Source organism: Lepidochelys olivacea, assembly GCF_965140295.1.
Source record: "Lepidochelys olivacea isolate rLepOli2 genome assembly, chromosome: 27".
NCBI classification, from domain to species: Eukaryota; Metazoa; Chordata; order Testudines; family Cheloniidae; genus Lepidochelys; species Lepidochelys olivacea.
In genome coordinates, this window is record NC_140437.1 from 18,708,197 (window position 1) to 18,725,709 (window position 17,513).

Genomic DNA, 17,513 nt, shown 5'->3' on the forward strand with positions numbered 1-17,513 from the left:
AACAATCCCAGTTCCCTCAGCCTCTCCTCATAACTCATGTGTTCCAGGCCCCTAATCATTCTTGTTGCCCTTCGCTGGACTCTCTCCAATTTATCCACATCCTTCTTGTAGTGTGGGGCCCAAAACTGGACACACTACTCCAGATGAGGCCTCACCAATGTCAAATAGAGGGGGACGATCACGTCCCTCGATCTGCTCGCTATGCCCCTACTTATACATCCCAAAATGCCATTGGCCTTCTTGGCAACAAGGGCACACTGCTGGCTCATATCCAGCTTCTCGTCCACTGTCACCCCTTGGTCCTTTTCCGCAGAACTGCTGCCTAGCCATTCGGTCCCTAGTCTGTAGCGGTGCATTGGGTTCTTCCGTCCTAAGTGCAGGACCCTGCACTTATCCTTATTGAACCTCATCAGATTTCTTTTGGCCCAATCCTCCAATTTGTCTAGGTCCCTCTGTATCCTATCCCTGCCCTCCAGCGTATCTACCACTCCTCCCAGTTTAGTATCATCCGCAAATTTGCTGAGAGTGCAATCCACACCATCCTCCAGATCATTTATGAAGATATTGAACAAAACCGGCCCCAGGACCGACCCTTGGGGCACTCCACTTGACACCGGCTGCCAACTAGACATGGAGCCATTGATCACTACCCGTTGAGCCCGACAATCTAGCCAGCTTTCTGCCCACCTTATCGTGCATTCATCCAGCCCATACTTCCTTAACTTGCTGACAAGGATACTTTGGGAGACCGTGTCAAAAGCTTTGCTAAAGTCAAGATACAATACATCCACTGCTTTCCCTTCATCCACAGAACCAGTAATCTCATCATAGAAGGCAATTAGATTAGTCAGGCATGACCTTCCCTTGGTGAATCCATGCTGACTGTTCCTGATCACTTTCCTCTCATGTAAGTGCTTCAGGATTGATTCTTTGAGGACCTGCTCCATGATTTTTCCGGAGACTGAAGTGAGGCTGACTGGCCTGTAGTTCCCAGGATCCTCCTTCTTCCCTTTTTTTAAAGATTGGCACTACATTAGCCTTTTTCCAGTCATCCGGGACTTCCCCCGTTCGCCACGAGTTTTCAAAGATAATGGCCAATGGCTCTGCAATCACAGCCACCAATTCCTTCAGCACTCTTGGATGCAACTCGTCCGGCCCCATGGACTTGTGCACGTCCAGTTTTTCTAAATAGTCCCTAACCACCTCTTTGTCCACAGAGGGCTGGCCATCTATTCCCCATGTTGTGATGCCCAGCACAGCAGTCTGGGAGCTGACCTTGTTCGTGAAGACAGAGGCAAAAAAAGCATTGAGTACATTAGCTTTTTCCACATCCTCCGTCACTAGGTTGCCTCCCTCATTCCTTATAGGAATCCCCTGTTTCCCTACACTTGAACTCCACCAGCTTGGAAACCAGTTACCTTTGTCACCCTCCTCCATGTGATTAGATGTGCACAGAGTGGAGTGTATTATGTGTCCTCTAGAGGTAGCTACAATTATATTTCTTAGCACAGGAAGTCCCAACGGGACTAGAGCACCCACGATCCATGCAAGAAGTTAGGTGAGTCTGTGGTTTGAAGAGTGAAAATTAGAGCACAGGGGACTGTTAGTTACATATCTCAAACGTTCTGTCCTTTCTTATGAACCATGAGCTCCACATGTCTACATGACGGCACCTCGACCTTCCACACAGGGCTGACGGGCTGAGATTAGCCAGCCACACCATGATCAGTCTCTGGCCTCCTTAATCAGCCTGAAAGGGTCCCACAGAGCCACCAAGTGTCCCACACTTGAAGCTAAGCATGCTGCTTTGGCAGTGCTCTCCAGGCCCTTCTAAGGGAGGGTGGGGGGAAGGTGGGGCCAACAAAACCCCAGGCCTGAGGGGAAGGGTACACAGGAGACAACACAAACCCCCTGGTAGGGGTCGAAAGGGGGAACTAGGTATGGGGTGAAGAGGGGCAGAGGGCAGAGTCAAGGACACAAAGAACCCCTGGCTTGGGGTGGGAGCGGGGGACGGTGCGTGACCCTCCCGTATCGTTAATAACAGCGCCCATCGCAAAGGACTTTACAGACCAGTGCACGAGGACCCACTTCACCCGGCGCAGAGCTGCAGCTACCTCTGGGGCGAAACCCGTCCGGCAGCGTGATCTGACTAGCGCCCCCGCCCCCCCCGTTACCCATAAATCCCTTCGGAGGCCGGCGGCGCTGCCCGACCGCTCCCGGAGAAACCCCAGCACGGCCGCCAGTGGCGAGCACGGGCCGGATGGGGGCAGGGCCAGCTGGGGGAGTGGGAGGGGCCAGCTGGGGGAGTGGGAGGGGCCTGGGGGGGCACTGCACAGGGGAACAGCCCGGGGGGGGGGCCCGGGGTACATTCGACCGACCCGGTTTCTCCGGCAGTAACTCGAAGCCCCGCCCCCGCATAAGCCCCGCCCCCTGCTCCAAGCCCCGCCCCGTTCCCCGGAAGCCCCGCCCCCGCCGAGCCCCGCCCCCGGCGCCCCCGGGAAGATGGCGGCGGCCGAGGCGGCGGCGCGGGCCCGCTAGCGGCGGCGCCGGGCCCATGGAGGCGGAGGGCGGGGCGCTGGGCCCCGGCGAGCGCTGGGCCCCGGTCGGGGCGGTGGCGGAGGCGGGCGCGGGCGAGGCCGGGGGCTCGGGGCCGGGCTCGCCGGGGGGCTCGCCCCGCTCGCTGCCGCGGCTCCGGGCCGAGCGCCGCCGCCTGCACGGGGCCCTGCTGGCGCTGGTCTCGCACTTCGCCCAGGTGCAGTTTCGGCTCCGCCAGGTGGCGCGCGCCGGGCCCGCCGAGCAGCAACGGCTGCTGCGCGAGCTCGAGGACTTCGCCTTCCGCGGCTGCCCGGCCGCGCCGGGGGACGGGCCCGGGGGGGCGCCGGTGAGTGCGGCCGGGGGGGCGGATTGGCCTGAGGGCGTGGATTGGCCGGGGGGGGCGGGTTGGGGGCTGGGGGGGCGGGGGTGGATGGGCCGGGGGGGGGATTGCCTGGGGGGGCGGAGGGGGATTGGCCGGGGGGGGCGGGTTGGGGGCTGGGGGGCTGGATTGCTGGGGGGGTGTGGGTTGGGGGCGGGGGTGGATGGGCCGGGGGGGGAATTGCCTGGGGGGCCGGGGGGGGATTGGGCGGGGGGGATTGCCGGGGGGGGATTGGGCGGGGGGGGCGGGTTGGGGGCTGGGGGGGTGTGGGTTGGGGGGCGGGGGGGATTGGCCGGGGGGGGCGGGTTGGGGGGCGGGGGGGATTGGCCGGGGGGGGCGGGTTGGGGGCTGGGGGGCTGGATTGCTGGGGGGGTGTGGGTTGGGGGGCGGGGGTGGATTGGCCGGGGAGGGGCCAGGGGGTGGGATTGCCTGGGGGTGGATTGGCCGGGGGGGCGGGGGGGATGGCCAGGGGGGGCGGGTTGGGGGCTGGGGGGCTGGATTGCTGGGGGGGTGTGGGTTGGGGGCGGGGGTGGATTGGCCGGGGGGGGGCCTGGGGGTGGATTGGCCGGGGGGGGCGGGATTGCCTGTGGGGGGCGGGCTGGGCTGGGGGGATTGGCGGGGGGGGGCACAGCGTTGCTCCCCGCTACAGGCACAGCCTCAGGGGGCGCGGTGCCAGTGGCCCGTCTCCGCAGAGACCGATGCAGGGGAGAATTCGGAGCCCCCCGTCTTCTGTCCCGCTCCCGCCTTCCGCTCTCCGCTCTGCGGAGCGGGTTGCTCTCGTGAGTCACACTGGCGAGGAACCCCATGGTCACACCCAGGAGAAGTGGAAGGGCACGGTTTGGAGAACCCGGTTTCCTGAACGGTGCAATTTACGGGGAACGGCTTCAAGGTCAAAGGACCCGAAATCCACAACTGACTCCATCAAATGGTTCAATCCAACCTGTGTGCATGGGGCTGGACTGTTCATGCCCAGGCTCTGGACTAATCTGCCCTTGGGCTAAAGCACTGTTTCGCTCCAGTTTCAGAGTAGCAGCCGTGTTAGTCTGTATTTGCAAAAAGAAAAGGAGGACTTGTGGCAACTTAGAGACTAACCAATTTATTTGAGCATGAGCTTTCGTGAGCTACAGCATCCGATGAAGTGAGCTGTAGCTCACGAAAGCTCATGCTCAAATAAATTGGTTAGTTTCTAAGGTGCCACAAGTACTCCTTTTCTTTCTTTTTTTTTTGTTTCGCTCCGGTGCACCCATAGTTAGACTCGGCTGCACAGAGTTTTCTTAAACGTAGTTGTTTCACAGCGTGGACAGCCGCTGAATGTGAAAGTTCACTTTTGAACCTCAGCCGTGAAGTGCCCAGTTAAAATGAGAAGGTACGGTGTGTCCAGCAATAGCCATGTGAAGGAAGCTGAAGTGATACTGCACTTCATCTTGTAGGATATATGATTCTGCCTGGCCTGCTAGCATTTCCCAGGAGCAGTACAAGACAGTCAGGATACAGCATCCATGTGAATTTCTCCAGTGTGATTCATTAGCTTAGATCACTGACAATGTTTGGTGTAACCTGCCTGTTAGCCTCCTGCATTACAGTTCCCTTTCCACTCGCATCAGAACAGGGGAAGTTGACCTTCTTCATTTGATCTTACACCTGTACAGATAAATTATGTTTACAGTTCCACACCCCTCTCCACCTTTTCCTCAAGCACAATGAACAAGGAGTGTTATAGCAAATTAGGCATGGGGCTGGATCAGGGTGCTGGGCTTAGCCAGGGCCCCTGCTACCAGCTAATGGGGAAGCCCTGTGCAAGGGGCCAGCTCACACTGGAGAAGAGGATGAGAGGGACAGGGAGGTTAATTGGGAATGTTGCTGCCTCTTTGCACATGGGAAATCTGGATGATTGCCATTTGCTTTTTTTAATGTTACTAAAAGCTGCTTAGCAGCTATTACATCACCAAAAACAGCAGGGCAGGGACTTAGAGCTACTCTCAGAAGCAAAGAAGCTTCATCTGTACCCCCACAATTAATCAGTTTTAAATAAGATACTGTTACAAGGCTTTCCCTACCACTCCAGTCTCCTACACCAAACCTTATTCCAGTGGCAATTTCCTGCCCATCTGCAGTTTTAAAATGCTCCAGTTTAATCTTGCTTGTTTGCTGCCCTGTGTTGAAAGTGGTGAGGATAGTGAGCAGAATGAACTCTGGCTCTTGGCTGAACTCTCTCTTTCTTGCTCTCTCTCTCATTCTGTCTGTAGGCATTAGTACTGCTTGCAAAGTTCAGATTGAAGTCAGGGCAGTTCAGACGCTTGCTTGGGACCCTTGATTTTCATGCAGGAGTAGAGATAGGGTTTGTGATCTTGATACTAATTGGCTTTGTATGTAATTCAGAAGGATCCCAAATGTCTGTGAGATAATGAGGTTTTATTTAAATAAATAAAATTTCAGCTACTTTGTTTGAGGAAAAATAACAACAAACACAAATCTAATTTAGAATGTAACTGAATATTTCTGCTTTTTATTCCCATGCTTAATATCTGGAGGCCTTGATAAGTGCTACTTTCAATATAAATCTACCTTTTGATTGAGATATAATAGGTTGCATTTGTTTCACTTATGTACAATTTTAGTGCATTATCCAGAAAACCTATTCCTGAAATACCCTTCAAGTTATACCAAGATAAAGTGCCATGCAGCCGTGACTCTTCTCTGTTATGTAGGGCGTGGTGTCAGGTTGCTGCTTCATTCTGAGATCTGTAAGAACTCCAGAAGTTACTATGAGACGTGATCATCATCTGACTGCTTACAACAAAATTCTTTACTTGCTGAGGTTTCTGACGAGTGAGACTAGAGTAGGGGGGTGCAAGACGCCTGCAGAAACGCTGCTTTTGTATAGAGGTGACTGGGCTGGAATTTCTTCTCACTGAAAGCCTGCAGCCTCTTGTCAGTGAGGGTGCACAGAACTCGCTAGTGGCATGGGCTGTAAGATTAACTGCCAAACATCCCTGGTGTAACAATCCTATCTCCAGGGCCTTGGCTATGAGTAGAGTGTTCAATTTCTTTTCCAATAAACTCATTTCAGGGGGAGTGGGAGAATCAGGAGCGAATTGAGGCCCGGAAGGAGAAGCAGCGAGAGCTGATTCTGCAGCTCAAGACGCAACTAGATGACTTGGAGACCTTCGCTTACCAAGAGGGCAGCTATGATTCACTGCCCCAATCCATGGTCATGGAAAGACAGCGGGTAAGGCCTCCGGATCCTCTGCCAGTGCCCTTTCTTAACACCAGCTAGTGCCTCCCTCAGAACACTAGCATGTGGCCAGTGCTGATTCAGGCAGCTGTAATACATCATCATAAGTCTGCATCCATGAATATAATCCATGGGGACTACTACAGTTTACTGTTAGTGGATAGAATAAAGTCCGGACTGGCTTCGCCCCAGAATAACTAGTGGGAAAGTGAAAGCAGCAATCTGGCTCCACAGGTGGGAGGGCCACATGAGATCATGACACTCATTATATGTAATGTTCTGCAGGTGATTATAGAGGAGTTAATAAAGAAGCTGGATATGAACTTGAACGAGGATATTGCCTCGCTGTCCCCGGAGGAGCTGCGGCAGCAGGTGGATGTGGCTGTTGCCCAAATTGTCAATCCCACAAGGGTGAAGGAGCAGCTGTTGGAACAGCTGAAGACACAAATACGGGACCTGGAGATGTTCATCAGCTTCATTCAGGGTCCGTGCTGGGTTTTGCTCATACAATCAGGAGAGCTGCTCATTGGTGCAGCAGGGGCATCTTGGGTATAGCATGGCTTGAATCAGGGAGAGGAAGGATGCACACCTCAATGGGACAGAATCTGGCACAGAGCAGCACAGACCTCTCGGTGGTGAGGGATAGTGTGTGGAGACCCCGGGGCACTGATACATGTGATGCTGAGAGGCAGGGTGGTCACCCATGTGTAGAGGAACACGAGGCCATACTGACCTGCAGTCTGCAATATGTTGCCGAAATCTTACAGCTGATGTAGGGATGCAAAATAATGAACTGTTGGCATTGTGGGTTCCTCATTCTAGGTGAAGCTGGCCAGGTGGAGGATGGACAGTGTGCATGTTCAGGCAGGAAGCCTGGAAGTGGCCCCTACAAACCGAATGCCAGGCTGCCTTCCGGGAATAACAGAGGTGGGCAATTTACATGTGTTTGGCTCTTGCTGCTTCTCCTTTTGTTAGCCAGATGGCTTCCATCCTGCAGGAACTGGTGTCTCATCACTTCCTACATTCAGTGCTTTTCCCCTGCTAGTGGTGATTTCCCTTACCCTTTCATTGATCCAGACAATAAGCCAGAAACCTTATGTTTGACCTCTTGCCTTTCCCTGTTAGCCAGTGTGATTGTACAGTGAATGTGCACCAACACATCATTGAGGGATAGGGTTGCTCTTCAACGTGGAGCTCACAAAAATGAGGGGCTTCTGATAATTATCTAGCAGCAGACATAATGCAGACAAGGTGCTGTGCAGTCTCTCCTGACATGCTGTAGCTTTACCAAAGCAGCTCAGTCTTGGCCTGCACCACTCCAGCTGTTCTAGTCCTGGACTCTTCATCAGCAGAAGTCGCTGGCTGGTGTATCTATTGTTCGTTACAGTTTACAATGAGACCACCAACTTAAGAGCTTGATTTGGTCCCAGGTTCTGGCATGAGCGGGCCAGGTTATTCCCTGAGACAACTAGTTCCTTGCACATGAGCAACTTCCTTCCACAAAAGCTTCTGGCACCCTGTCATTATCCTTCTGATACTGGGATATCCACAAATCTGTGTCTGAAACTCCCTCTCCCCTCACTAGAGGTCTTAAAATTCTGCTATGGTCACTTGTGCCTGCTAAAAGAGCACCCCTAGTAGGATTCATTCTCTGCCACGTGATTTAAGGTGGATAATGCGGTTTGAGAATGGGACACATGAATATCTGATGCCCCATTTTCCAGTTTGCATGAGTGCTGAGAAGCTGCCACTCTCTCTTGAGCAAAGCCACATGAATCACCCAGCCAGCAGCACCAGAGCGAAAGCATCCCCTAGTGGAGTGGCTGATGAGCTCCCTGCTTATAGGAATAAGCATAGATAAATCTGATTCTCTAACGGCAGCATTCCTCCTTTTCCCTAATCAAACAGTGAACCCAGAGGATGCCAGAAAGATGCGAGAAACAGGCCTGCACCTTATGCGTCGCATGCTTGCTGTGCTGCAGATATTTGCTGTCAGTCAGTTTGGCTGTGCTACAGGTCAGATCCCCCGCACCCTCTGGCAGAAGGACCAGGCCAGTAAGGACTATTCTCCCTTAATTAAGAAACTGGAATTGTCTGTAGACCAAGTGAGGCAGCTGGCACTGAAGCACCAGCACCGGGATCATGTGCTCAGCTATTCCAGCATGCAGGATGTCTCCTTGGGAGCAAGAGATGAGCTGACGCTGGCTGTGCGGAAGGAACTGACCACTGCTATACGAGACCTGATGGCTCATGGGCTCTGTGCCTCTTCTCAAGGGATGAGCTTGGTGTTGGCACCCATTGCGTGCCTGATTCCTGCACTTACCTCGTCGCCACAGACCATGCACCCCTGGGAACTCTTTGTGAAGTATTACAACGCCAAGAACGGCCGCGCCTTCGTGGAGTCCCCAGCGCGCAAGCTCTCCCAGTCTTTTTCCCTTCCCGTGATGGGGGGCATCACTGTGACCCCCAAGCAGAGCCTGTTAACGGCTATTCACACTGTCCTCACAGAGCATGATCCATTCAAGCGCAGTGCGGACTCTGAACTGAAAGCCCTGGTGTGCATGGCATTAAATGAACAGCGTCTGGTTTCCTGGGTGAACCTGATCTGCAAATCTGGGGCTCTGATACAGTCTCACTATCAGCCCTGGAGCTACGTGGCCAGCACAGGCTTTGAGAGTGCACTCAACCTTCTCAGCCCCCTGAGCAATCTAAAGTTTAACCTTCCTGTTGACCTGGCTGTCCGGCAGCTGAAAAACATCAGAGATGCTTTTTGATGTGCCCTTTCCGGATTAGCCCCCTTTCCCCCATAGGAATGTATTAACTTACTTGCTTAGAGGAGGAGCCTTGTTTATGACCAAACTTTCCCCCTTTGAAGCTGGTTGTGTCTACTGGGATAGCAGTCTCCTGTCTTGACACTGGAAACCTCCCTTACAAGATTGCCTGTGAGGAAATGCTGCAGATGTTTGGGTTGTGTGCCACTCGCCCAGGCCTATGCTAATGCAGCTCCTAACAGCAGAGCTGCTGCACCCCATCTGCCGGTGCCTTGCCTCTGTCACATGCATTAGGAGTGAACCACTGTCTGAAGTGCAATAAACAGGGCCTGATTTTACAGCCAGTGCATCGGAGCAGCTCCCGTGGAGTTCAGTGGAAGCGGTTCCTGTGCTGTGGCTGCACGTCAGTCCCCAGAATTTTAGTCTAAAAGCTGTCACTTGTGGCATTTGGCTGTTTCACACAGAGCTGGGTGCGGCTTTTTGACAGATATACCTTCCTTCTGCTGCTTAGGCTTGATGTAACGTGACCGGTGGTGGAGTCAGACATCCCCTCCCCCACGTTTATGTAGATTTTGAATGTACAGGAGGCCTGGGAACAGTTTCTGCCCTGAGCTATAGTTGCCTATTGGTTTGTATCTTGCAGGATTAGTGGCTGCAGAGGTCCAGACATTGAGATTCTTTGGACTATGGGGTGACAGGTGACTCGATTGAGCATTCAGGTGCATTGTGTAAGAATCTCAGCTCCCTCTTGGAGCTTTGGTCAAAGCCCTGAATACCATCAGGCCAGGGTTTCACTGCAGATGCATTGGTTTAACAACTGTAAACAAATATTCCATTTTCCAGTTACTGTGTTTAACTTGAGTTAATTATTAGCCCCTGCGCTGCAAGAACAGTTGCTCATATGGCTCCTTGTAGAAAATAAATTGTAGTAGTTACAGATGTCTGATATTCCCAGTGTAATTCCTGAAAGCACTTCTGTGGTCAGTATCTCTTGGCCAGAACTTTCTACATCTAGTGTATTTGGTTATTGTGTAACTGAGCATTTTCTGCTGGTCTGAGGGCAAAGCTTCCTGCACTGGTTACAGGTAGGTCTGCAGTCAAATCAGTCAGCGCTGTGGAAGTAGTAATCTGCAAGAGAAAATCACTTCTGGCATCAGAAGAGAACTGAGGCTTTGACTGGAATAGAGCTGAGGGGAGTGGTCTCCTTTGTACATGCATCAGTGATGCCCTGAGCAGCAGGTAATGGAGTGTCTCACTCTGGCCTCCTGTTCCCTTCAGCTTCCTGGCAAAACAGCAGCATCTGAGTCTCAGGCACATGGGAGAGGGTTGGGAGTGACTATTCCAATTGTACATTTAGTAGCTAGAAATAGGGCTGTCAAGGTAGTTTCTTTGTTCCCAGTTTCCCCACTGTTCATAATAGCTCTCTCTTTGAAGCTTGAAAAGGAATGTTTTCTTACTACCAGTTCCTCTCAGTTGCACGCACAGTTTAGTGAAGTCGGGCTGCTGGCTTCTACTTATTTCTGTCTAAAAAGCATTGAAACTATTTGGGAAAACATCTAGAATTACATAGACTGACACCACAGATTTTGGACATTGAGCGCTGGGGCCCATCTGCTCTCATTGAAGTTAATGACAAAGTTGCCACTACAGAGAGACCAGAATCTGCTCCTTCTCCCCCCCCCCCCCCCAAAAAAAATTATTTGCCTGTTTGGAGCAGAGTGAAATTTACAGTACACTATAAGGAGGGTGTTAGTTTCTTTGAAGAATTAGTGGTTAGTAACCCATTCCTCCACATGTTTTTAATGCAGAAATAGTTTACTGTAATATAATGAAAACCAGCAGCAGTGACTCTTACATATGTGGAAACTGTTTTCATGTTGTACCCTTCAGTTATGAAACTGTTCATGTATTTTCAGAGGCTTGTCTAAGGGTGAAAAATTCCAAGCTCATTTATCCAGATAAACTTGTCTTCCTGGACAGCAAAGTATAGAATTACCAATGACCAACCACATTAAGATTAGCTGGAGAGGCAAGATTTAATTCAAGAATAATTTTCATGGAACATTCCCCATTCTGGTTTTGCTATTTTTTGTCTGAAATCTGCATGTTTTTGTTAAATCTGTGGCAGTTATAAATAAGTTGGCAGTTGAAGTGTCTGATTGCTGGAAAGGCTTTTCTGGGGACCTGAATGGTTCCATAAAGCATCTTGTCTTCAGGTTTTTCTAATTCTTAACTCCATTTTGTGTTAACAGTGCTATGCTGGAGAAGTTTATGTTGTATACTAGTTCAGAAATCTGCTTTATTTCTGATGTTGATTTAGTTCTGATTTTAGGTCTGTGCATATGTGCAATAGGATGGATGTATTTGTGTTGTGGAGAGTATAATATCTATTGACGATAATAAAAGTCATGGTGGTTTGTGTATGTTTTATTACGTGTACATTAATAGATAAACTGTTAATGGACCCTCTCCTTCCTTCTAGACTTTGAATCTTTGGTTCATACCTACAGCTATTACCTTTATAGCTTGTATGGTGCACCATTATTTAGGAACAGAACATTGGTAACTAAAAACTGGGGTCGGTAAGGACACAACTGGGCAGCACCAGGGGCAGCTGATGTCTTAATAGGAAAAAACACCCCAAAACTTCTGGACGGTCAAGTGCACCCCTTCCCCAGGGGCTCAGGGGTGGGGCGAGGAAGAGGCCACCTTGGCCTTGAGGGCTGGAGTGGAAAGGATTGTCCATTTTAAAGTTTGCACGCCTGTCTGGAGTAATAGCTTAGCTGCCCCGTGGGAAAAAACGTGGAGGGGAGAAGATGCTACTTCTCCATTTTGTGGGGGTGAGGGGCCGGGAGAGGCAGGGGGGTCGGTCGGGGTCGCTGGTTCAGGTCCCGATAGTGGGGGGGGGCGGTTTACATGACTGCAGGGGGGAGATAAAATCATCTTTTCGAGGGCGTTCAAGTGGAAGCCGCGGCCAAGGGGCGGGGGCAGCTGTAGCCCCCGCCGCCCCTTTAAACGGGGGGGGGGGTTGCGGTGCTGCGCCCCCCCCCCTCCCCAGCCAGGGAGCCCGGCTGTGCTCGGCGCTGTATCAGCTGCACCGCGCACGGGCCCCGCCCCTGGAGCCCGGACGAGCGCGGAGCCGCCGCTCCCCCGGGTCAGGCCCCCCACGGCTGCAGGGGGCGGGGCCGCCGCGCGGCTCGGGCGGAAGCGGAAGTCAGGTGACCGGAAGCGCGGGGTGAAAGGTCGGCGCCGCGGCGGCTCTTTCCTTTTCCGGTCTGGGCGCCATCGGAGCCGCAGCCTCGGTGAGCCCCGGGCGGCGGGGCCGCCATCGGCCGCCATCCGCGGGGCGGCGGGGCCCGGCTGGGGGCGCGCGGGGCCGGGCGGGTCCGCGGCGGGGCCGGGCCCTGGGGCTGGGGCCGGGGGTGTTCCTGCGGGCAGCGGGCTCGGGACCCCGCGGGGCAGGTTCCCGGGGGGCCTGGGGGGGCGCCCCCGGGCGGGGGGGGCCGGGCCCTGGGGCTGGGGCCGGGGGTGTTCCTGCGGGCAGCGGGCTCGGGACTCCGCGGGGCAGGTTCCCGGGGCCTGGGGGGGCCGGGGCCTGGGGGGGCGCCCCCGGGCGGGGGGGGCCGGGGCCTGGGGGGGCGCCCCCGGGCCTGGGCGGCCCCTAACGTGCGTTCTCTCGTGGCAGAGATGGGGAAGTTCATGAAGCCCGGGAAGGTGGTGCTCGTCCTGGCTGGGCGCTACTCGGGGCGTAAAGCTGTCATCGTGAAGGTAAGTCACCCGCTGGGATCAGGCCTGGCCCGCGGCCCAAAGCTCCGAGTACCAGGGCGGCGCCTCGGGCAGCGGTGGCCTAACGCCCGGAGCTTTCTGGGCGCTGTTGAAAAGCAGAGGGTGGGCCAGGGCTTGGCCTGGGCTATGTAAGGGGCGGCCCCGCCTGCAGGTCTGGGGGTTCATGAGTGATTTGCTCCCCATCCCTTTGGCATGTAAACGTGGGGCATATTTAAAGAGCCAAAGGCTCTCCCCAGTCGCCATAGTTCTCTGTGCCGTTCTCGCGAGAGGCCTGTTCTGAACACGGCTGGGGATTTATGGGTTCTGATCTTCGTTGTCACTTCATCCCTTTGTGATTTTATGGGGTTTAAATCAAGCTCTGTAGGCCTTAGTCGCTGTGTGCGTGCTCAGTGAGGGTTGGTTAACGTTTGCTGAGTGGGTCACAGAGAGGCCAGCGCGCCGACATTCGTGGTGCGCCAGGATGTGACGGATTGTCTAATGGTCAGGTACTAATCTAGGATTGGGAGTCCCAGGGCCAGTTTGCTGCTGTGTCGCAAACTTGCTTTTGGACCCTGGACAAGTCACTTAATCCCTCTGGGTACGTCTGGCTGCAGCTGTGTCCACACTGTTACCTTCAGCGCACTCGCTTGAGCAGAGAGAGCCTGGATCTGTCTACCTGTGCTGCGAATCCAGCCTCCCAGGAGCTGTGCAGGGATAACCTCTGTGCCTCAGTTTCTCACCTGTAAATGGGTATAATAGCATTGCCACCTCACGGGGGGATTGTGAGGATAAATACATTAAAGATTGTGGGGTGCTCAGATTTAATAGTGACAAGGGCTGGATAAGCACATAACGTAATTAGACATCTGCTTTCTCTGTGTTACCTAGGAGCATCTGGAAACCTGTCATCCATATGCTGCTTGTCGGGCTGAGAACGGAGATGCCTAGAAACGTTAACTCCTAGAGCTAGATAGTTTGAGGTTGTTGCGTATATCCTGTTGTTATTCATGGGGGTTGCACACCTGCAGAAGAGAAGCCTCTAAAAATTCCATGGAATACAGCGTGAGCGTTCTGGGGACTTCCCTTAGAGCTGCTTTTTGTGGCATGCGGGCTTTAGATCTGTTCACATAGCTGAGGATTTTCTTTTGGGTTCTTTGCACCCTGCCATTTGGCTTTCTCTCCAAAGCCTTAAACTCGTTAAGCTATAGCAGTTTTTTCTGTTCAAAAGGTAGAAGACTCTATGGTGACCTCCCAGAATCCAGGTGTCTGTGCATTGCTAATAGGTCTCCTGTGTGTTTCAGAACATTGATGATGGTACCTCGGACCGACCGTATAGCCACGCCCTGGTGGCTGGTATTGATAGGTACCCACGGAAGGTAACTGCTGCAATGGGCAAAAAGAAGATAGCGAAGAGGTCCAAGATCAAATCTTTTGTGAAAGTTTATAACTACAACCATCTAATGCCCACCAGGTGAGCAGGCTCGGGGCTCCCTGAAGTGCTGCTGATAGAACTAGTAAACTCCTTTTCGTTTCCTTCCACATGGCAAAAGCAGCTTTTCTCTATGGTAAAGCCGAGAAATCTGCTTCTCTGAGATTTCCTCAGTTATGTTCTTATGCAGCTCAGTGAATAGATTTGCAGGATGCTGATTTGGGTGGCCAGTGCTAATTATCTTGGAGGATTCAGAAGTTGGGGTGAGACCTTCATGATCTTCCCCATTCATTTATCATCTCGATTCAGGCTGACACTCTCACTGTGGGAGAGAAAAGGAGGACTTGTGGCACCTTAGAGACTAACCAATTTATTTGAGCATAAGCTTTCGTGAGCTACAGCTCACTTCATCAGGTGCATACTGTGGGAGAGGTCGGTGAACAAATTCTGTTGTCCCCAAATGCATTTCTTGTGGCATTGGCCATTATTTAGACCTTTCCTTTTTTTTCTTTGGCTGGAGACAGCCTTCCTCTTGTAAGCTCTGAAGAGGATTTGTAATTACGATACAGATCTCCTTGGTAAGGGACTTTGAGATCTACTTATGGACAGTGCAATAGAAAGAGCTGGGTATTTGGGGACTGTAGCGGAACCAGAGCATTTCATGATACTGTCACTGGCCTTCCCTTCCCCGGTTCTGTTAGTGTTGTGTGCTTCTGATTGCACAGTGAGGGCAAAGCAAGGCTGCTTGGCACCTCTCACACCGTCTACTGGCTCAGAGTGCTTGAGGATTCCTGGGTCATTAGGGGTGCTGGCCTGATTCTGTCTCTTAGGTATGTTTTAACTGCCATCATTCTGTGGGCTGGCAGGAGAGGTGCACTGTCTAGCCAGGCTCAGGCTAGCTATCTCGCATCCTGGCATGTGGGTATAGCACATCTTTGGGATGTTTCAAAGCCTGCTGTTCCCTCTCTCTCAGGTATTCTGTTGATATTCCTCTGGACAAAACCGTTGTCAATAAAGATGTGTTCAGGGACCCTGCACTAAAACGCAAGGCAAGGCGCGAAGCCAAGGTGAAATTTGAGGAAAGGTGAGTTGGAAACTTGTTTCTCCCTCCCCCAGCTGCTTGTTACATTTTCACTTCTTTATTGAACTGTAGGAATCTGTTTATACTTCAGTTTCTGAGTCATTGAAACCTGCAACCCAGTGCCCCAGCTTGTTCTGGTTCTCAAGTGAAGTGTGTCCATCCTGACAGCTGTTGGCTGGGAGACCCAAGGAACACCGGGTTCATATAGCGCTGATGTCCCAGCATGCTCCTGAATGGGGCTGTGCTGGCCCTGCAGTGACAGTAACTGAGGGTCTGGCTGCTTGAGGATGTTAAGATCCTTCGCATTAACTGTAAATTAACACCAGGCCTCATCCTAAGTTAATATTTACCTACTTCCCTCCTTCACCTAAAATTCTACCTTTTCAGCTGGATGCGTGTAGTTTTTCACTGCCTGTCCTTCAGTGTGCCCTCTTTACCCCAAGGAGGCTGCATTCTAGCAGTGGGGGCCGGATTCTTGCAAAGCAGTGTGTTGCGTTAACCAGATTTAATATTGCACTTGCACGAGCACCTGTGACCATAGTGCAGGGAGCAACCTTGCCTGGTGGTGGGGGAGGAAGGGGAGGAGTAGGAGCAGACAGGACCTTAAAGGAGCTGTTTCCTAATTTTGTTGGTGTGGCCTCCTAACATCGTGTTCCTTAGTTACCTGTTAGGTGCATGTCACTGAATTCCCTTTCCTATGTACATGACTCCAGTGTGTCCCGGCTGCAATCAGTGCTTCAGGCTGGCTGATTTGCCTTCTCAGTGGCTTCTTTCAGAGCCTCCCCTTCAAAGGAAGGAATTGTGACGAGCATCCCCCACAACAAGAAGCAATCATCCTTTCTTGGGACTTGCCTGCAGAGGGTGTAGTGGCTTCTATAGCCATCCTCACTGCCTTGGCTCCTTTGTTAGCTGCAGGATTATGCTGCTGTATCTGCTCTGGCTGACCTCTGGCTTGGGGCTGTGCAGATGTCTTGCTAACTTTGGAGTTGTGAAATACCTAGTGGGAATTGTCAGTCCTGCAACTGCCAAGAGTTGCTGCCCTTGTCCCCTGTTGTCTTGCTGACTATACAGGGTTAAAGAGGAAATTGTAGGCCTCATTTAACTTGATTTGGGGCACACATCTCCATGCTGTACTTAACCAAACAACCAGAGAGGCTAGTTCTGTCCAGGCAGATGCTGTTTTATATTCTGGGGTTATTCCCCTCCAGGTGAGGCACTGGCCCAGGATTTGGTGTGGGGAGTGGCAGTTTTGCTTTGCTTTCCTCCTTCCAAAGGCCTGTCACGCCTATTAGCAGGCTCGTCCCAGCCTCCTGTAGTACTTCTGATGTGGCCAAAGGGGTCACTGCATAGCAGTGAGGTGGCTCCCTCTTCACGAGGAGCTGAACTCACTGCTCTCCAGCCACGATGACGGACTGGGCTCTCTGCTGTGGGACCTGTGTGGCCAGGCTGCAGTGCCCACAGGAGCAAATTCTCACTAGTGGGTTTAACCCAAGCAGATGAGGGTGAAGAGTCCCATGTGAGTTTCCCCTGCAAAGGATTGGGGGAGGGAGGTGGTGGCTGCTCCAGAGCCCCACTCAGGCTGGGCAGATGTGCGCTTCAGTGGGCCTGAAGCGTGGGCCGAGGCTCGTTCGGGACACTGGTGCCAAGCGTTCCCTAATGTGTGGATTGTGCTCTCTTTCAGATACAAGACTGGCAAGAATAAGTGGTTTTTCCAGAAGCTGCGATTCTAAACTTGTAACATGGCTGCATCAATAAATGTTTATTAAAAAACATTTTGTTGCCCTGTAAAGTGTTCCCTGGTGCGAAGCATCTGGCTTTGCAGTGTAAACATCACTGGCTCTGTGCTTCGAGTAGATGACTTGCAGGGGTAATTACAGTCCAAGCCAGCCAGGAAGGGATTCATGGAGCGTTAAATGGAATTAAATACTAACCGAGATGGCTTTGGAGAACTGCCCTAAGAGTTCTCTCCGTATCTGATGCCTTCCCCACACAATGTTGTGAGCAGATGACAAAGCTGCTCCACCTTTCCAGCAATGGAGGCTGGGTAGTCTAAAATGCGCTGAACATGAATTTAAGGTCACTCATGGGGAGGGAAATGATTCGGGATCCTGCTATTCCAGCTGGCTTTGGTTCTTTGCCTAAGAAATGGGAGTGATATGTTCAGTGAGGGGTGGGGTGTCATTTTTTTCCAAAAAGAAAAGGAGGACTTGTGGCACCTTAGAGACTAACCAATTTATTTGAGCAGAAGCTTTCGTGAGCTACAGCTCACTTCATCGGATGCTGGTTAGTCTCTAAGATGCCACAAGGACTCCTTTTCT

General features: G+C 52.4%; 2 protein-coding genes across 2 annotated transcripts; both read left to right on the forward strand.

The window, feature by feature from the left end:
• The first annotated feature begins 2,492 nt into the window (after positions 1-2,492).
• Positions 2,493-11,343, forward strand: RUNDC1 (RUN domain containing 1). Its single transcript, XM_084615953.1, has 5 exons — positions 2,493-2,881; positions 5,985-6,143; positions 6,435-6,633; positions 6,972-7,076; positions 8,058-11,343. The coding sequence occupies exons 1-5, from the start codon at positions 2,555-2,557 to the stop codon at positions 8,921-8,923; spliced, it is 1,656 nt and encodes a 551-aa protein (XP_084472079.1). The 5' UTR covers positions 2,493-2,554; the 3' UTR covers positions 8,924-11,343.
• Positions 11,344-12,119: 776 nt separating this feature from the next.
• Positions 12,120-16,967, forward strand: RPL27 (ribosomal protein L27). The gene is made up of 5 exons (XM_084615985.1): positions 12,120-12,222; positions 12,606-12,688; positions 13,987-14,156; positions 15,088-15,198; positions 16,877-16,967. Exons 2-5 carry the CDS (start codon positions 12,608-12,610, stop codon positions 16,923-16,925), a joined length of 411 nt encoding a protein of 136 aa, XP_084472111.1. The 5' UTR covers positions 12,120-12,222; positions 12,606-12,607; the 3' UTR covers positions 16,926-16,967.
• Positions 16,968-17,513: the final 546 nt, after the last annotated feature.